At 40.7% G+C, this 18,884-nt stretch overlaps 1 protein-coding gene across 2 annotated transcripts in view; it reads left to right on the forward strand.

Annotated features, from left to right (window-relative positions):
• Ift56 (intraflagellar transport 56) overlaps positions 1–18,106 on the forward strand; it is a 51,813-nt gene extending 33,707 nt beyond the window's left edge. The window contains exons 13-19 of one of the 2 annotated variants that reach the window (XM_055602166.1): positions 1,337–1,425; positions 2,421–2,504; positions 3,527–3,596; positions 11,201–11,307; positions 14,344–14,477; positions 15,801–15,954; positions 16,030–18,106. In XM_055602166.1, coding sequence (XP_055458141.1) covers positions 1,337–1,425; positions 2,421–2,504; positions 3,527–3,596; positions 11,201–11,307; positions 14,344–14,477; positions 15,801–15,912 — 596 coding nt within the window. In that variant the 3' untranslated portion in view covers positions 15,913–15,954; positions 16,030–18,106. Of the gene's footprint in view, positions 1–1,336; positions 1,426–2,420; positions 2,505–3,526; positions 3,597–11,200; positions 11,308–14,343; positions 14,478–15,800 lie in introns of both variants that reach the window. The other variant, XM_055602165.1, reaches the window with a different exon arrangement.
• The last annotated feature ends 778 nt before the right edge of the window (positions 18,107–18,884 follow it).

An 18,884-nucleotide genomic window follows, 5' to 3' on the forward strand; every position in this document is an offset into this window, starting at 1 on the left:
TAAATAAATAAATAAATAAATAAATAAATAAATAAATAAATAAATAATTTTTAAAAAGAAAAAGAAGGGCCAGTGAGCTGAGTCAGTAGGTAAAGACATTCACCAACAAACCTAATGACCTGAGTTTGTTGGCCAAAACCCACAGGATAGAAGGAGAAAAACAACTACAACTTGTCCTCTGACCTCTGCATGCACACTATGGCAGATTCATGGCCACATTCATATACACACAATTCAAAATGTATAAATAAACTGGGCGCAATGGTGCATGCTTTTAATACCAGTACTTGGGAGGCATCAAGAGGCAGAGGAGTTCAAGGCCAGCCTGCTCTACAAAGTGAGTCCAGGACAGAGCCAGAGAAACCCTATCTTGAAAAACAAGCAAAAAGTGTGTATTGGAACTGCATAAAGCAAAGCCTCATAATGGCAGTCTAGGGAATCCAATGTACTTGTAGTGGGTGTGTTTGTTGTGGACCCTGAGAGGTGGCCCTAGGATCTGGGGCCAGCAGACTTTACAGTTTCAGAATCGGGACTTAGAAAGATATCCCAACTGAAAGAGCCTACCTAGTAGTATATCAAAGCAGATGCTGAGACCCATAACCAAGCCTTCAGCAGAGTGTAGGGAATCATATGAAGGAAGGAGGAAATAGTATAGCCTAGAGGGGACAGGGAGCCCCACAAGGTCCAAATATATCTGAGCACAGGGGTCTTCTATGAGACTGTTTATCCAACCAAGGACCATGCATTGATATAACCTACAACCCCTGCTCAGACATAGCCCATGGCAGCTCAGTATCCAAGTGGGTTACCTAGTAAGAGGGACAGGAATTGTTTCTGACATGAACTCATGAGCTTCCCCTCCCCGCTGATGGAGGAGCAGCCTCGCTAGGTCACAGATAAGGACATTGCAACCATCCTGAAGATACCTGATAAGCTAGGGCCAGACGGAAGGAGAGGAGGACACCCCCTCTCAGTGGACTCGGAAGGGGGCAGGGAGGACATGAGGGAGGGAGGGGAGGTTTGGAAGGGAAAGAGGGAGAGGGCTACAGCTGGGATACAAGTGAATGTATAAAATTATTTAAAAATAAAAAAAATATTTAAAAAAAGAATTCATTATTTTATTTTAGACAGGGCTTCTCTGTGTAGCCCTGGCTAGTCTAGAACTGGCTATATAGACCAGGCTGCCTCTGCCTCCTGGTGCTGGGATTAAAGGCATGCACAAGCACTTCCAGCTGTGTTCTTGTTTCTGAATCCTACAGTAACTCAAATTTTAACTAAAGACAACTTCTGTTTCATGAATTTCCATTTCTTCTCCCTTCCTTCAACTCCATTTTAGATACAATACCAGGGAGGCAGTGCATGGCTTCCTGTTTCTTCCTGCTTAAACAATTTGATGATGTCTTGATTTACCTCAACTCTTTCAAGGTCAGTATGGATTATCAATACTTTATACGTTCAACATTCTACGTGCAGTATTAGACGGAAATGATGGTTTAGGCAGGAGAACTAAGAGCTTAAGGCTAAACTGGGCAAGGTGGCACATGCCTTTAATCCCAGCACTCAGTAGGCAGAGGCAAGCTGATCTCTATGAGTTCAAAACCAGCCTCTACATAGTGAGTCCCAGGATAGCCAGAGCTACATAGTAAGACCTGGTCTCAAAACAGCAATAAAAAATGAGTTCAAGGCCAATCACAGTTACTTATCCCCCTCAAAAGTTATCAGTTTATAGATAGCCCCTTTTCTCTGGTAGTATTTATGGCATCAAAGAATTAATCTACATTTTTTTTTGAGACATGGTTTCTTTATGTCGTTCTGGCTGTCGTGGAACTCACTCTGTGTATACCAGGCTAGCCTTGAACTCACAGAGATCCACCTGCCTCTGCCTCCCAGTTTCAGGAATTAAAGGCATGTGCCATCACATCTAGCTTAATTCCTTAAGATTATTTCTATGGGAGCAGGAATTAAAAAAAAAAAAAAAAAAAAAGGCCTGGTGATCTGAGGCTTGAATTCAAGAACTCAAGTAAAGGTAATAGAAGGAAAGAGCTAGAGCTGAACTACAAAATTGGCCTTTGACCTCCACATGTCCCATGGCACATACATTACATACTACCCTACTACCACCACACACCCACATATCATGCATGCGCACACAAGAACACACACACTAATTTTTTTTTTTTTTTAATTTGAGAGACAGGTGACTGTGTCATCCTGGCTTGCCTGGACTTCATCATATAGACCAGACTGGCCTCATAATCAGAAATCTGCCTGCTTCTGTCTCTTGAGTGCTGGGATTAAAGGTGCATGGCACCATACTGAGCCATAATACACTTTTAAAAAGATTGTTTAGTTAGTGTAGCTGATGTCTTTGTATTTTACATTATTAAAATTCAGTGTGGCTGTTCTGGCACATTTTTCAGAGTTACTTCTATAATGATGACATCTTTAACTTTAATTATGCCCAAGCCAAAGCTGCAACAGGCAATACCAGTGAGGGTGAAGAGGTGAGTACCTACTTTTCTATTTCTTTAGAGTGATAACACTTATTAAGGTGCCTGCTTTTAAAGGCGTTTGAACGATTGTATCTAAAAGCATCCTTAGATTCTTCTCACTAAAATAAAATGGTCAAGGTTAAAGGACTGTTAAAGGTTGATTTAGCTAGGGACTAGTACCCCATTCCTATAAACCCGGTGAGAGCTTAGTAGTAGACCAGTCAGCCTCAAAACAAAACACCAGAACAGTCCAGAGAGGTGGCCCAGTGAGTTCAGGAGCTAGCTACGCAAGCCTGCTGACCCAAGGGCATCCCTAGAACCGGCACGAAAAACTGGCTGTGGTAGAACTCTTGCCCATGGGAGGCAGAAACACAAGGCCTGCCTGGAAGCTTGCAGGCCAGCTAGCCTGGGCTATGCAGCATTGCAGCAGCAAAATGAAAGGCCTGCTTCAGCAAGGGAGAAGGCAAGAGCCAGCTTCTGAAAGTTGTCTTCTGGTCTCCAAATGTACATCGTGTTACACATGTACCTTGTACTCTCATGCATGTGTGTGAATGCTTGGGCACATGTGCGTGCACACACACGCTCAGAGTAAATAAGTAATTTTAATTTGTTTCATTGCGGCTTACATTAAAAAGTACAGTATAAGCCTGGAGAGATGGCTCAGCCATTATGAGCACTTATTGCTTTTGCAGAAGACTAGAGTTGAGTTCCCAGCACCTTTGTGGTGGCTTGTAACTGCCTGTAATCTGAATTGCAGGGAGTCTGACACCCTCTACTGTTCTCTGGGCTTTTGCATGTTCATGGTATGCATACACTCAACCAAGGTCACATGCATGCCCATAAATAAAAAGCAGATCTTTAAAAAATATAGTGTTATTAAACATATAGATTTTATAATCATTAATGTTTTCCTTTAACTCTTCAGTTTTACTATTAAAATATAAGGCTACATTATCAGCAGCCTGGTCTAGTTGATAATTCCATCTTCATTGTATATCCAGCCTCATGTTTATTCCCTTTCTTTTCTTTCATAGGTTTTCCTCTTGATCCAAAGTGAGAAGTTGAAAAATGATTACATTTACCTCAGTTGGTTAGCTCGCTGCTGTAAGTTCTCTTTTGCAGCATTACAAGAATCCTCTTTTTCTTCTCCATCATGTAATCTGTTTGGAAATCACATTAAGCATTTTCTACAGTTGTTTGTGTTCCGTAGGATGAGTAGACACTGAGATTAAGGGCTGCTATGCTCCTGGTAAGAGCTGCCATGTGCCTGTGACGGGTGACTTCACCCGGGATTAGTTCCGCAGTTCCGCTGTTCCACACTAACACTCCACTGCTGTTGCAAACAGATTCCGGGTTCTTCCAGTGTCACTAAAGCATCCAGTAGAGAAGATGCTGTCACACTGATTTTGCCTGTTCAAGCCTGAAAAGTAGCAACATGCCAAAATGTAATTTTTGTTCATTGATAACCTGTAATAAGTCTCTCTCTCTCTCTCTCTCTCTCTCTCTCTCTCTATTGTGTCTTCTTCCTCTTTTCCCAGATTTTTGCCTATATTAATTGTACATAGCACCAGGTTTCATCAAGACAACTTCAAGTATATCATATTCTTTGACATGTCCTCTCCACATGCTTTCCCATAGTTTCCTCCATTTCCATCTCCCCTCTGCTTTCCTATCACATGGAAAAATGGTCTTGTGAATCTTTACAAAATCTAGGATCCACAAATAAGAGAAGGCATTTATTTGTCTAAGTTTTCATATGTTAAACTTTCAAGTTGTACATTTTCTAAGTTGTACACATTGTTCTTTATATTGTGTGTGTGCGCGCACGTGCGTAACATAGTTACTATGAATAATGCCCAATGAACATGGTGTGCAAGTGTCTGTGGTGCAAGGACCTGGAATCATAGCATAGTTCTATTCTAGATCGTCTTGCTTTGTTATTTTGTGGTGCTAGGGCTCAAACCTGGAGCCTTGTGCATGGCAGGTGAGTATTGGACCACTCTAACAATACCCCGCTATTTAGAGACTTTGAGGAATCTTCATACTTGACTTCTGCATCTAATGGGCTAATTTATGTCCCCACTAGCTGTGTGTAAAGGCTCCCTTCTCTCTACACTCTCCAGTACTTATTTTGTTTGATAGCCATTCTGACCAGGAAGAGATGGACTCACATGTGGTTTTGATTTCCATTTCCCTGAAAGCTAAGGATGCTGAATATTTTTCATATGCTTATTTGTCATTATACCTTATATTCTGAGAACTGTCTGTTAACTTTATTACCCATTTATTGGTTTGCTATTTAGATTTTGGTATTTTGGGTTTTGGGAGCTTTTTGCATATTACAGATGTTAATCCTCCATAGGGTATAGCTAAACCATTATTTTGGCCTTTCTGTGGGCTTTCTTTACTCAGATGTTTCCTAGGCTGCACAGAGACCTTTCAATTCATGAAATCCCATTTGTTCAGTCTTGGCCTCAGTTGTTAAGCTATTGGAGTGCTTTTGAGAAGACCTTGCCTATGCCTACATCTTGGAGTGTTTTCCCTGTGTTTTCTTCTAACAGTTTTAGAGTTTCAGGTCTTAGGTTAAGGTCTTTGATCCATATTTTTAAGTAAAGTAATAGATAGGGATCTAATTTCATTCTTCTTTATGTGGATATCCACTTCCGCCAGCATCATTTGTTGAAAAGGCTCTATTTCCCCAATTTATATTTTGACACCTTTGTCAAACTCAAATGGCCATAACAGTATATAGATTTAATTATGGGTCCATTATTCTATTCCATTGAGTTATATGTGTGTTTTTGTGCAGGTACCCTTTTGTATTTACATGTGAATTTTAGCATTTTTTTTTCTGTTTCTGTGAGGAATGTCATTGGAATTTTTGTGGCAATTGCCTTGAATCTGTTTATTGTTTTTGGTAATAAAGCCATTTTTGTTTGGCTGACTCAGGACCATAGGGGGTTCTTTGATTTTCTAGTGTTTTTTGTTTGTTTCTTTGTTTTTTGTTTTTTGTTTTTTTTTTTCTTTACTGCTTAAAATTTCATTGTATAGGTCTCTTGTAGGTTTCTTGGTTAAGTTTGTTCCCAATTGTTGTGTTGTCTTTAAAGCTATTATAAATGGGGTTGTTTTCCTGATTTATTTCTTGGAAAGTTTGTTACTGATATATAGAAAAGCTGTTTTTTTTTGTTTGTTTGTTTTCAAGTTGATTTTTGTATGCTGATACTTTGTAGAAAGTGTTAATCAGCCTAAAAAGTTTCCTGATAAAATTTTTAGGGTTTCTGATATATAAGATCATACCATCTGCAAGTAGCGGTAATGGGACTACTCATTTCTTATTACTATTCTCTTATTTGTTTCTATTGTTTTATTGCTCTAGCTAAGACCTCAAGGACTATATTGAAGAAGAGTGGAGACAGTTTTAATAAATTAAAAAGTTTTAAAGGGTGGAGAAAATGGACACCTAATAGTATTGCTGGTTTTAGAGGAAAGTCTTTGAGTTTTCCCCATTTAGAAATTGTTTAAGATGTATTAATGTATTTATGCAGTACTCTGCCTGCATGTATGCCTGCAGGACGGAAGAGAGCGTATCTCATTACAGACAGTTGTGAGCTACCATGTGGTTGCTGGGAATTGAACTCAGGACCTTTTTGGAAGAACAGGCAGTGCTTTTAACCTCTGAGCCATCTCTCCAGCCCCTTAGCATAATGTTATGGGTTTTTTGGTTTTTTTTTTTTTTTTTCAGTGTATTTGATGCCTTCCACCTTCTTCTATAGTTTCACTTTAGTGAACATAAATTCCTTCAGTTTGTATTTATCATGGCAAATTTTTCTTTTTTCAATTATAAGCATAGCTTTGCTAAATATAGTACTCTGGGTTGGCAATTATTGCCTTTGAAATTTTGAAATATGTCATTCCATGAATTTTTTTACTATTAGAATTTCTGTTGCAGAAGTTCCTCCTGTTTGATGGAATTGTCTTTACATGTGACTTCATGCTTCTCCCTTGAAGCTTCTGGGGTTTCTTTGGGCTCTCTATGTTTAGTGTTTTAACTATGACTTAGAGGTTCTTTTCTGGTCCTGTCTTCTTGGCATTCTAAAAGCTTCCTAGATGGACATCTCTTTCCCTAGATTTTTCACATTTTCCCACTGTGATCATATTGAATATATGTTTTTCTTTGTCTTCAATGTCTCTCTGTTTTATGCCCATGAATGATGTATTAAGTCTTTTAATTATGTCCCATATATCTCATTTTTCATCTCCCATTAATACTTTATTTTTATTGATATATGAATGTTCACTGCATTAATCATGGTTCTCTTAACAGAACAGAACTGAGAGGATGTACACACACTTACACACATAGAACACACACCTATGTCATATGTCTGATTTGCTATACTTCTTTACAAGCTCAGGCCCATGTAGTCCAACAGTGATTCCTCTCATAGTGGAAAAGCTGAAATCTGGTAGTGGCTCCATGCCCAAAGCCGAATATCTCAGCATTCTCCCAAGCTGGCACTGGAAGCCTAGAGGGTTCCTAGGGAGCTGCTGATCTTTGGAATCCTAAATACATTGGTTCTAATACAGGCAAGGATCAGCAGTAGGACAGATGAACTTGTCAGTGAGAGGGAGGGTGAGCAGGTGAAAAGCAAATGCTTCCTTTTTCAAGTGCTTTTATATAGGTTGCTACCTGAAGGTGTGGCCAACATTTAATGTGAGGCTTCCGGCTTCAAATAATCCGTTTAAGAAAACCCCTCACAGTCATGCTCAGAATCTTGTGTTTTAGTTGATTCTATACAGTCAAGATGATAACCAAGATTAGCTACATTCATCTACTTTCTCCCTGAGTCCTATGAAAGACAGTATCAGGACTTGGGCTTTCCATTGAATTTTTTTATAACTTACTGAAATTTTAACTTACAAAGTTTTAAATTGTTTCACCATATTTATTCTTATGAATTCCTTTTTATATATTTAAATTCACTTAATTTTTTTTAACAATTTAGGTCTTTTTTTTTTTTTTTAGTCTCTTTTTCTTTTTTTGTGTATTTGTGTATACAGTCTGTGAATACAGTGCCTGAAGACGCCAGAAGAGGGCATTAGATCTCCTGGAACTGGGAATACAGACAGTAACAGACAGTTGTGAGTTACCATGTGGTTCAGGGAGCAGAATCTTGAGTCCTCAGGAAAAGCAGCCAGTTCTCTTAACTGGCTTATCTTTTCAGCCTCTTATACTGATTTCTTTACTCAGCTATTTGTTTTCTTTGATTTCACTCAGATGATTATTCATATCCTCTTTGATTTCAATAAATGTTCTCATATTTATTCTTTTGAATTCTTTATCTAGGATCTCACCTAATTTACTTTAGCTCTCACTGGATTCCATTACTGTGAAATTATTTTTAGAGTAATTGTATTGTCTTGATATTTCAGTTTTTATGTTTCTGCATTGAGACTTTTGATTTTGTTTTGTTTTGTTCTTTTGAAGCACAGTCTCACTATGTGGCTCTGGCTGTCTTGGAACTCACTGTATAGACCAGGTGGTCACTATAGGATAGACTCTGTCCTGTAATTTACAGAGTCCACAAGCCCCTACCTCCCAAGTGCTGGATGAAAGGCATATACCACCGTACCCAGCTCTGCATTGGGATTTGCACACCTGGGATTTTGTTTTCTGTTGGATTTTGTTTTTTATTTACTTGTATTGTTTCCATGAAAGTATTTTCCGTGTTCAAGAGGTTCTAGGTTATGGTAGAGTTGAGATGTTGTTTCTTTTCTTCTGGTCCTAGAGTGTAGCTCAGTGACTAAGCCCTCAGACCACATGCTCTGAGCACTAGGCCATTATCCAGCTCTGTGCTAAGAGTCGAACATTAACTGAAGAAACAACTCTAACCTGTGGATATGCCTGCCACAAAAATACAGCAAGTGTATTAAAAGCAACTGCCTCTTCCACTCCAATAGTTTCAGTGGAGTAAATGAACAAGAATAGTACATTGTGTGCCAAGATACCAGTTATTAATGGTAGGGACAGTAGGGAAATAAACTGCATAAGACTAATAATTGGTCTGAGCAACAGAAAAAGATGTAAGAGGAAAAAGTAAATATAAAGGGTGGACAATAAAAACAAAGAGAGGCGATAAGCATCTCCAGCTGAAGGGAGAATGGAATCCTGTCGGATAACCTAAAACAATACTAGCATTCAGGAAGCTGAGACCATCAGACCCATAATTATAGCTACACTTATGGTCTTTGAGAATGCCAATTTTAAAAAATTAAACAGATATGAAAACAAATAAAACCAAAAGCCCAGCATTACCTAAAGGGAAATCAGAAAGTCTGATGTTCAAGGCCATGCTTGGCTCCATGGTGAGTTTTTATCTGAGATACATCAGATAAAGAAAGAAGGAGGGAAGAAAGGAAGGAAAAGAAAGGAAGAAAAAAGGAAAGAACAGAGGGAGAGAAGGAAGAAGAAAGAAAAAGAAAGGAAGGAAGAAAAAGAAAGGAAGGAAGGAAAGAAAGCTGGTTGAGAGACAGAAGGAGGTAGGTCGTCGTGAGTTCAAAGCTCTTCTAGTCTATATATTGAGTTCTAGGCTATCCAGAACTACAGAGTGAAATCTTTTTGTGTTTTTTGTTGTTGTTTTAGTTTTGTTTGAACAGCTAATCTGGACTAGAGAGGTGGTTTGGTAGTCAGGTGTGTTCACTGCCCTTCCAGAGGATGAGATTGATCCCAGCATCCACATCAGGTGGTTCCCTCGGGCTTATAACTCCAGTTCCAGGAATAAAAAAATAATCTTTTCAGTGTATTCTTCTCTTCTATATTACATCTCAACCAACCAATTTCCCCTCCCAGTTCTCCTCTCCACCATCCCCTTTCCCCACCCCGCCTCATTCCACTCCTCTATGTCCCTTCAGAAAGGGGCAGGCCTCCCAGGGATATCAACCAAACATGGCATATTAAAGTTGCAATGAGACTAGGCACCTTCCCTCATATTAAGTCTGGATGAGGCAACCCAGTAGGAAGAGCCCCAAAGCAGGCAAAAGAGTCAGGGACAGCCTTGTGACGACTAAATCAGACCCATGCAAACCCCTGGTTTTTGGTTCAGTCTCTCTGTGAGCCCAGGTTAGTTGATTCTGTGGGTTATAAATAATAAAAAATAAGCCAACAGTGTTAGCCTACACCGTTAATACCAGCATTTGGAAGGCAGAGGCAGGCTGATCTCTGTGGGTCAAGGCCAGCCTGGTCTAAGAGCGAGTTCTAGGACAGCCAAGAGTACAGAGAAACCCTGTCTCAAAAAAAAAAAAACAAAATAAATAAGCAAACAAACAAAATAATAAAAACAGGGTACAGCAGAGGTGGCCTACTGAGTTAAAAATAGATTTCAAATAGGGGAAGCACAGAAGTAAAGGAAAGAGAACTAAGGTGGGGATTCAGAATCTATTTATGGTGCTTCATCTGGGTACAAGTGTCAGACCTGAGTTTATATAATCCCTTGGATAGACATTGTTACCATCCAGTCAGATTTAAAATATGCACCAGGGCCACTGAGATGCCTCAGTAGACAAGCACTTGTCTCAAGGAAACCACATAAAGGTGGAAGAGAACTGGTCATCATACATGCACCCTGGCACATGCCTCTCATTCCCAACACGCAACACACACACACATACACACACAAACCTTTTAAAGTTATTCTTTGATGGGGAGCAGCCTTGCCAGGCCACAAAGGAAGACAATGCAGCCAGTCCTAATGAGACCTGATAAGCTAGGGTCAGATGGAAGGGGAGAAGAACCTCCCCTATCAGTGGACTTGGGGAGGGGCAGGGAGGAGATGAGGGAGAGAGGATGGGATTGGGAGGAAATGAGGGAGAGGGCTACAGCTGGGATACAAAGTGAATAAACTGTAATTAATATAAAAAATAAAAATTTAATTTAAAAAATTTTTCAATATGTTTTTATAGTCACAGAACATTTTAGCATTTAGCACTTAGCATTTTACCTATTCTTCTTCTTCTTGGTGGTGCTAGTAGTATTTTCAGGCAGTCTCATTCTATATCCCAGGCTGGCCTTAAACTCATGATCCCATTAATTTGTCTCCCAAAAGCTGGAATTACAAGCATGGACCATGACACTTGGCTAACAGATTCTATGAGGTGAAACTGTGAGCAAGATTGAATGAGTAATGACCATGTTCTTTAGCAAAGTGGGAACTTTTAGAAATCAACTCAGTCTAACAATAATTATAGAAATTTTAAATATTTCGGGTTTGCTCTCATTCTGGTAAGGAGCTAGTTAGATGGCAGCATTGCAGGCTCTCCATGGAAGCGGTATTTCACCCCCTTTTTGAATCTGAGAGGCAGAAATCCAGGTCCCTAGAACGGCAAGTGTGCAGCCTGAGCCTGGGAGCTGAGGTGACTGACGGCTCCATGTAAGATTGCCTGTTGACCTTTGAGAGGGCAGAATTCAGTCCCTGGGCTCACGACCTCCTGCTACTCCGGCTTTAGAGGCTCCAGTGCCCTCTTGCCTCCAAGAACACACACATAAATATAAATTAAGTTTAAAAATACCTAAGCTGTTCTTCAACTCCAGCCTCCAGCCTCTCAAGTGATGGGAATACAGGACTACTCTACCATTTGTAGCTTAGGTATTATCTTCAGGCACTGTCATAAATTATAACACAATTGGGTTCTTTTGTTTGTTTGTTTTGTAGACATCATGAATAAGAAACCAAGGCTAGCTTGGGAACTTTATCTCAAGATGGAAACCTCCAGCGAGTCCTTCAGCCTCTTACAGCTCATTGCCAATGACTGTTACAAGGTGAGTTTGGGTGACAGGAAAGGGAAAAGTGAGGATCAGCATCACGTGGCATAAGCTGAATATTAATTCTAGAGACTGACTAGCTATTGGTAAGAAGATTGCACCATAACATCAGAAATGTCATCTTTTTATGAATTATGTGAACCCGGGAGTGGGTTAACATTTCAGAGTCTCATCTGCGTATAAACTGTGATTTAGAAGGCTTCAGACTTCCAAGGCCATGAAGTCTCAGCTACTGTCTGCATAGAAACATTCAGCTGATGGACAGAAATTTGGTTCTGAAATTTGAGAAGCATGTCACCTGAAGACAGGTTAGGCCTCACCATCAGCCTACTAATTAGCTAGGCTTGGTGGCACATGCTTCTCATCTCAGCACTTGGGAAGTGGAGACAGCCTGGGTTATATACAAATTTCAAGAACCTGTTTCAAAGAAAAAGAAACATGAAACGTTCAAAACGGTGAGGTTAGGGGCTAGCAAGATGACTTATCGTGTAAAGGCAACTGCCGCCAAGACACCTGATGATGTGAGTTTGGAAGGAGAGAACCATCTCCTGACAGTTGTCCTCTAATCTTGCTGTGGGCACTGTGGCATGTGGGCAGTCACATGCACACCTCTTTCTGCTTTCTTAGTCTCGGTCTGTCCCTCCCTCCCTTAGTTGTAAAGCTGGGAATATGGGTGAGTGGTAGAGTGTTTGTCTACCATGCTCAATGCCACAATAAATAAATAAATTATTTAAAACTTGCTGGGCAGTGGTGGCACACACTACCACTTGGCACTTAGGAGGCATAGGCAGATGGATCTCTGAGTTTGAGGCCAGCTTGGGGTATAGAACTAGTTCCAGGATAGCCAAGGCTACACAGAGAAACTGTGTTTCAGAAAAAAAAAGAAAAACAAAACCAACAATTGAGCTGGGTGATGATGGTGGTGCACACCGTTTATCTCAGCACCCGGGAGGCAGACGGAGGCAGATCTCTGTGAGTTTGAGGCCAGCCTGGTCTACAGAGTGAGTGCCAGGACAGCTCTACATAGAGGAATCCTGTCTCGGGGAAAAAAAAATTAATTAATTTAATTAATTATTTAAAATTTGGTGATCTCAATGACACAGATAGGAAACATTTTCATTTTCCTTATGTGGGGAGCATCATCAGTCTTAACATCCAAATCAAATTTTGAGGAGGGAATCTCTCCAAATTTATAAGGAATATCAAGAATGTTGTGCTGAGTTAAAAAAAATCAGTTTTGTATTTTATAACATATAAAAAAATCTTGAAAATACAACATTATCAGTGACAACATTACCAAGAACAATTAGTGGCTTCCAGGTGCTAGGGATGTCAGTTGAGAACAAGGGACCTCTGTTGATGGAGGAGCGGATGGTGGTAGGGGAGGACTGGAACTCTGCTCAGGACTATCATCTCAGCAGTGTCTACAGAGATGTCCTGATTTTGGTATTTTTTACTATAGTTATAGAAGCTGCAACCATTGATTGTGACAGGTACAGGTGACATTGTGCTATGGATCTGTAATCATTTAAAAGTAAAACTGGAGGTACTGATGGCTAGAGAGGTGGCTCTGCACTGAGGCATACTTGCTGCTCTTCCAGGGACCCAGATCTGATTTTCAGAAACCACATGTGGTTCACAACCATCTGTAACGTCAGTCTCAGGATTTGATGCTTCTGGCATTCATGGGCACCAGACATCCACAGTGTCCACAGACATGCATATGGCAAACACCCCTACTGTAAAAGAAACTTTTTTATTTGCCTGAAGTACTTGTCATCCTGGACACTTACTGCCTCTGTCTGCTAACCTTGGCCTAGTCCTGGAAGCTTCTATCCTTCATGCAGTCTAATCTAGGCCTAGAATGTTTTCAGCCTCTGAGGCTTATAAGCTCACCCTTTCTAGTTCTTTCTGAACTCTTGCGATTTTTGAGACAGGGTTTCTCTGTGTAGCCTTGGCTCTCCAGGTCTTGCACTGTAGACCAGGCTGGCCTCAGACACAAAGAGATTCACCTGCTTATGAATCCCTGATTGCTGGGATCACAGGTATGCGCCACCATGCCAGGAAGTTTGTGATTTTCCTGTGCAGTGTAAAGCTGAGAGTTCAGTGTAAACATCAAGGCATGCTATCAGCGGCTGAGAAGTAGGCTGGATGAGTGACCAAATCCACAGGGTGAAGAGGAGTACCCAGCAGCTTGGAGCCTTAGGATCCACCTTGGAAAACCCAGCTAGGCAGATAGCAGTTATGCTCAGCGACATCTGGGAGGCTAAGGAAATGTGTCTTTGGGATAGATATCTGTTGAAATGAATTAAGAGATTTTTGTTCTTAGACTTGTTGCAGAATTTTAGGAATTCTAAGAATCAGGAAAAGACCAGTGTTTTGAATTGAGTATGATCAGGTTAGTGTAATGTATTGAGGAAACTTGAAAAATACCTAATTCATCTGGGCAGTGGCAGTATGGTAGTACGTGACTTTAATCTAGCCCTTGGGAGACAGAGGCAGGTGGATTTCTTTCAGTTCTAGGCCAGCCTAGTCTACTAATCTAGTCCAGGTCAGCCAGGGCTATACAGAGAAGCTCTATCTCGAAAAACCAAAGGAAAAAAAAAGAAGAAAAAAGAAAAAAAAAAAAAGAAAGACATTTACATGTAGATAGAAAAAAAAGAAAGAAAAATACCTAATCAAGACAGCCATCAGTTTTCCACAATAGTGGAATGGAAATAGAAGAAACAATGTCTTGAAGGCAGCATCAATGTTCAACCGTATGTAGACAAAAGGTTCTATCACTGACAGTAAGGACATGTGGCTTTCAATGAACCTGTGCACCTAACCTCTGGTTCTCCTGCTTTAGCTAGGGACTGAAATGTACCTAAGTTGCTACCTCAAAATCTGTGTGTGTGTGTGTGTGTGTGTGTGTGTGTGTGTGTGTGTGTGTGTGCGCGCATTTGCTTCATCCCCATTCTGTTATGCACTCCCTATGTTTCATTCTGTCCCACCTCTTGACTAAATATTACCACCATGCTTTCTTTTGTGCAGATGGGCCAGTTCTACTATTCAGCCAAAGCTTTTGATGTCCTAGAGAGGCTGGACCCCAACCCTGAGTACTGGGAAGGCAAAAGGGGTGCCTGTGTGGGCATTTTCCAGATGATTTTAGCTGGGAGAGAGCCCAAGTAAGTAAAGAAGTGAACAGAGTCACCTGTGTGCACTCTGGTGAAATCTTAAAGACAGAGAAAATGGGGGGTTGGAGAGATGGCTCAGAGATTAAGAGCACTGTTTGCTCTTCCAGAGGTCCTGAGTTCAGTTCCCAGCAACCACATGGTGGCTCACAACCATCTGTAATGAAAATTGGTGTCCTTTTCTGGCGTTGAGGTGTACATGCAGGCAGAACATTGTATACATAATAAAATAAAGCTTTTTAAAAAAAGAGAAATTGAGATGTTAACATTGTATAATCATTTTCTTTCAGAAATGTCTTATTTTATGGAGTCAAATGGCCCTAAGTCATACATACTGGGATTCTAAGTATACTAGAGTCTCCAAATCCAGGGCATGGTATACCTCTGGCTCCAGGTGAACAGTCATTTCCATAAACAAATGCCATTCACAATTCTAGTTCCTCTCTCTTCTCTGCCTACTGGCTTTTCCTTCTCTCTAATTCAGGCTTCAAGAAAATAGGAATGGAGTAAACATGGTTGATAATTCTTTTTTTGCTTCTACCTTCTTATATTCCAGGAAATGCTAAGGTATTTGATTATATAAAACTAAGAGACTTGTAGTTCTATATTAATAAAAACTAAAATGCTTAAAAATAAATTCCTAGCACTTGGAATCCTGAAGCAGAATTGTGAGCTTAAGGCTAGCAAAATCAACCTGGGCTAAAACTAATTCATTAATTCAGTGTTCTAAAAATAACTCCATGCACTATGTTATTGCTTAATACATATGGATAGAAAATATAACTTTGCAAGCAAATTATCAAAATTTACTTCCTGCCTTGTGTCTACTTAAAATCCTAACTAAAAGCTCTTAGTCAGGTGCAGGAAGTTCCTCAGAGTGAAAAGGAATAGAAAACAAGACTACAAGGGACATACCCACACAGTTGCCAGAGTTCTGTTCTCTTCTGCCCTCCTCAGGCACCTGTGTACATGTAGGAACTCACTCCTACAGACACACAGAAAGGGACGCACACAAGCCTACATTAAATGAGTTTAAGTTAAAACATGTTTTAATTAGTTAAAGTGTAAATGCTGGGTATTCACCAAATTTTAGTCCTTACTGCTATTCTCATCTATTTTATTAGTATATTTGAACCTCTTTTGAGCAAATCTGTTAAAACCACTCATTGCTAAGGTTTAGAAAACTAGCAGTTTTGTAATCTTATGCTCAGTGGAGCATCCATTAAAACAAATGCCTCACTGGGATGTACTACAATGTCATGAGATTGACAGTTTTCCTTCTCACTTGTGACAGTTTGTTCTCTAACCTTTCCGCAGAGAGACCCTCCGAGAAGTGCTGCACTTATTGAGAAGCACAGGAAACACCCAAGTGGAGTATATAATCAGGATCATGAAGAAATGGGCCAAGGAGAACAGAGTGCCCATCTAAACAGCCGAGCCCAGGCCAGGGACCAGCTTTCTCTCACATCAAGTTGGTACTGTTTTCCTGTACTTGAGTATGTGACCCAGGATCCTGTTTGATTGACATTTACTTCCTTGCCCTTAGAGCATCAAGAAGAGTGGCTGGTATGTGTGGACTGAGCCAACGGCAGCAAGACCTCCCTGGTAATCTATGGTGAAAGGACTTTGGACTTCCCTGGTGCCTTCCTTCCAGAATCACTCAAAATACTCATAATTTACTGGCTTTTAAGAATAGGTAATAGTCTTGTTTTTCTTTCTCTGTTAGCAGTTCAGGACATTTTCTCCTAGCTGCAATGACAAGTACCTATGTACTAAAGAATTGCATTGTTTGATCATCTTCCGTCAGCTTGTACATTAGCCCATCCGTGAAGAACACAGCTCTGAGCCCTGGGGGGAGGCTTCCCGAGCTGTGTGATTGAGGATGGCCAGGAGACCCTCTACCAAACTGCAGTTATTAGTAGACAGTACGCTTATGGGATCACTCTCTCAGTAAATGAATTGCTGCTCATTGCGTTTGTTAGAATGGGACACGTTGAGTACTGTAGGTTTTTAAAAAGGAAAAGGAAAAACTTGGCATCTCTGAGGGTGTACAAATCTCAGAGTTGCTGCTCCCTTGTATTTTAGGAAACAAAGCCAGGACAAGCTTCTTCATATATCTGCTGAATGAGCATCAGTTTTCAACATAGGGCTGGGAAGGTTTCATGATACATATGCACATTTGTTTTGTTTTTAGTATTTTTTTTTCAAGATAGGGTTTCTCTGTGCATCCCTGGCCGTTTGGAACTCATTCTGTAGACCAGGCTGGCCTCAAACTCAGAAATCTGTCTGCTTCTGTCTTTCCAGTGCTGGGATTAATGGTGTGCGCCACCCCCACTCCCCAGCATACATACATGTTTATCTTGCACATACATGCACACATGGTAGGGATTTATTGATACAATTATAAACCAGGGTTCCTTGAGTGACCTCTAATGGCTAGCCTCTTTATCATATCTCAGCCCGGTGCCTCTGAGCTGTCATTACATAAACTTTCTTCTACAACCAAGTATTCTCGGGCTTACGTCTCATTTGCAGAAACCAGACCCATATCTTTCTCAGATCACCTTTGTTTAAATGCACTGTAATTTTCTTCTTTAAGTCTGGGGTACACAGTGTCACAAGCTAGAACATACAGACCCACCCTCATAGAGCAGAGTGTGGACAAGGAGGAAGTGCAGGAACTTCTAGACACATTAGTTCTGTCTCCTGCTCCAGCTTCCTGCTGCAGGTGGTACTTTGCTGCACAGAAAGGAGGGAAACCTGTCCAGAGTAACAGCAGCCCATGCAGTAGGACCAGCAGCTGAACACAGCCTTCACCCTGCAGTCCTAAGCTGTTCTTCAGCTCTACTCAGAAAGCAGCCAGTGTGCCACCTTTTACATCAGGCTCAGATCTGACCGGTCCAGAGTACAAGTGACACCACTGAGCTGAGCGAGCTCCAGGAGACAAAGCCACATCATTTCCATATGCCAAAGCTACTTGGTTTCTTGTTCTGCTGCTCCCACTTGTTCAGTAATCGCTGGTTCTCATTGTCAAAGCTACTAGGTGGGTAGCTGTGGCTGAACCTGCTATCATTCTGTGAATCATTCTTGTAAAACTTACTCTGTTTTACGTACTCTCTTGGGAGCTGTTGGCATCTTCTAGCGAACTGCTATTCAGATCCTCATTCCTGAAAGACACTCATTCATGCTGTTGTACTTCCCAGTGAGGTGTTTTGAGTTGACTACTCAGTGGTCTCTATAACATTTTACTGTCTTGAGGAAAGGATGTCTTCCCCCAACAACAGGATTTTAGATTACTTTTTAAAAAGTTTTTAATCTACAAGAATGAGACAGAAACATGAAGGCTACTTAAAGAGAAGCACATGCAATTCTGTTAGGAGGTATAATGCTTCTGATTGTCTTGGCAAGGTTTCAGGCTTCTTGTGTTCTCTCACAGATAAGCCCAAGGGAGACAGCCCCAGGCTGGGGAATGTGTAATGTGTACAGTCTAGAGCATCAATGTACTTTTTAAAATCTGTAGTATATACTTACAAATGGAAAAAAAGCTTTTACAATTATTTTTATACTGCAAAATAATTATATAGCACTGTACTATTTCTAAATTAAACTATTTTTTGGTTCTTTCCAAGTGTGTTCATGTTTACGCAGGTGTGTTCACACTTGGGGAGGTCAGAGGTCTAGTTGAATGTCTTATCTCCTCCCACCTTATATTTTTAAAATATTTTTCACTATATGTATTTTTCACTGTATGTTTGTATTTGGTATGTGCACATGATTGCAGGTGCCCATGCAGGTCAGAAAATCCCTTGGAGCTGAACTTACAAGCAGTTGTGAGCTGCCTGACATGAGTACTGGGAACTAAACTAATATAGTCTTCTGCGAGAGAATTTGCTCTTAACTACTGAGCCGTTTTCTAGCCCTCACTAGAGGACTTTTTGAAACTGGGTCTCTCACTGAAGCTGGACTTGCTCACTGGGCAAGACTGGCTGGCCAGTATGGCTCTAGGTTCTTCCTGTCTCTTCCTCCCTGAGTGCTGTGATGACAGGTACGTGCCACCGTAATTGGCTTCTTACATAGGTGCCGAGGATCTGAACTCAGGTCCTTCTGCATGCAGACTGTGCTGACTGAGCCATCCGCCTAACCCTCTTACTTGGTTCTCGTCATGATGCTGTTCTACATAAGCACAGTGTTAGATATACTGTCATCTCCCTTTCCTAGTCTAGAGTAGACTAGAAAAAGACTTGTTTAGACTGCACGAGTTACTTCTTATGAAAAAGGAGATAATGCCAGAGAAGCCTTTCCACAGTGAACCTAGTGATTCTTAACTGAATCACTGGGTTTGGTTTTCTGCTTATTGCAGTCTATTCTGAACTTGTATGACCAGACATTGTACGATTACAT

The sequence above is a fragment of the Psammomys obesus genome, unplaced genomic scaffold (assembly GCF_907164565.1).
Source record: "Psammomys obesus unplaced genomic scaffold, mPsaObe1.curated_primary_1811, whole genome shotgun sequence".
Lineage (NCBI taxonomy): Eukaryota > Metazoa > Chordata > Mammalia > Rodentia > Muridae > Psammomys > Psammomys obesus.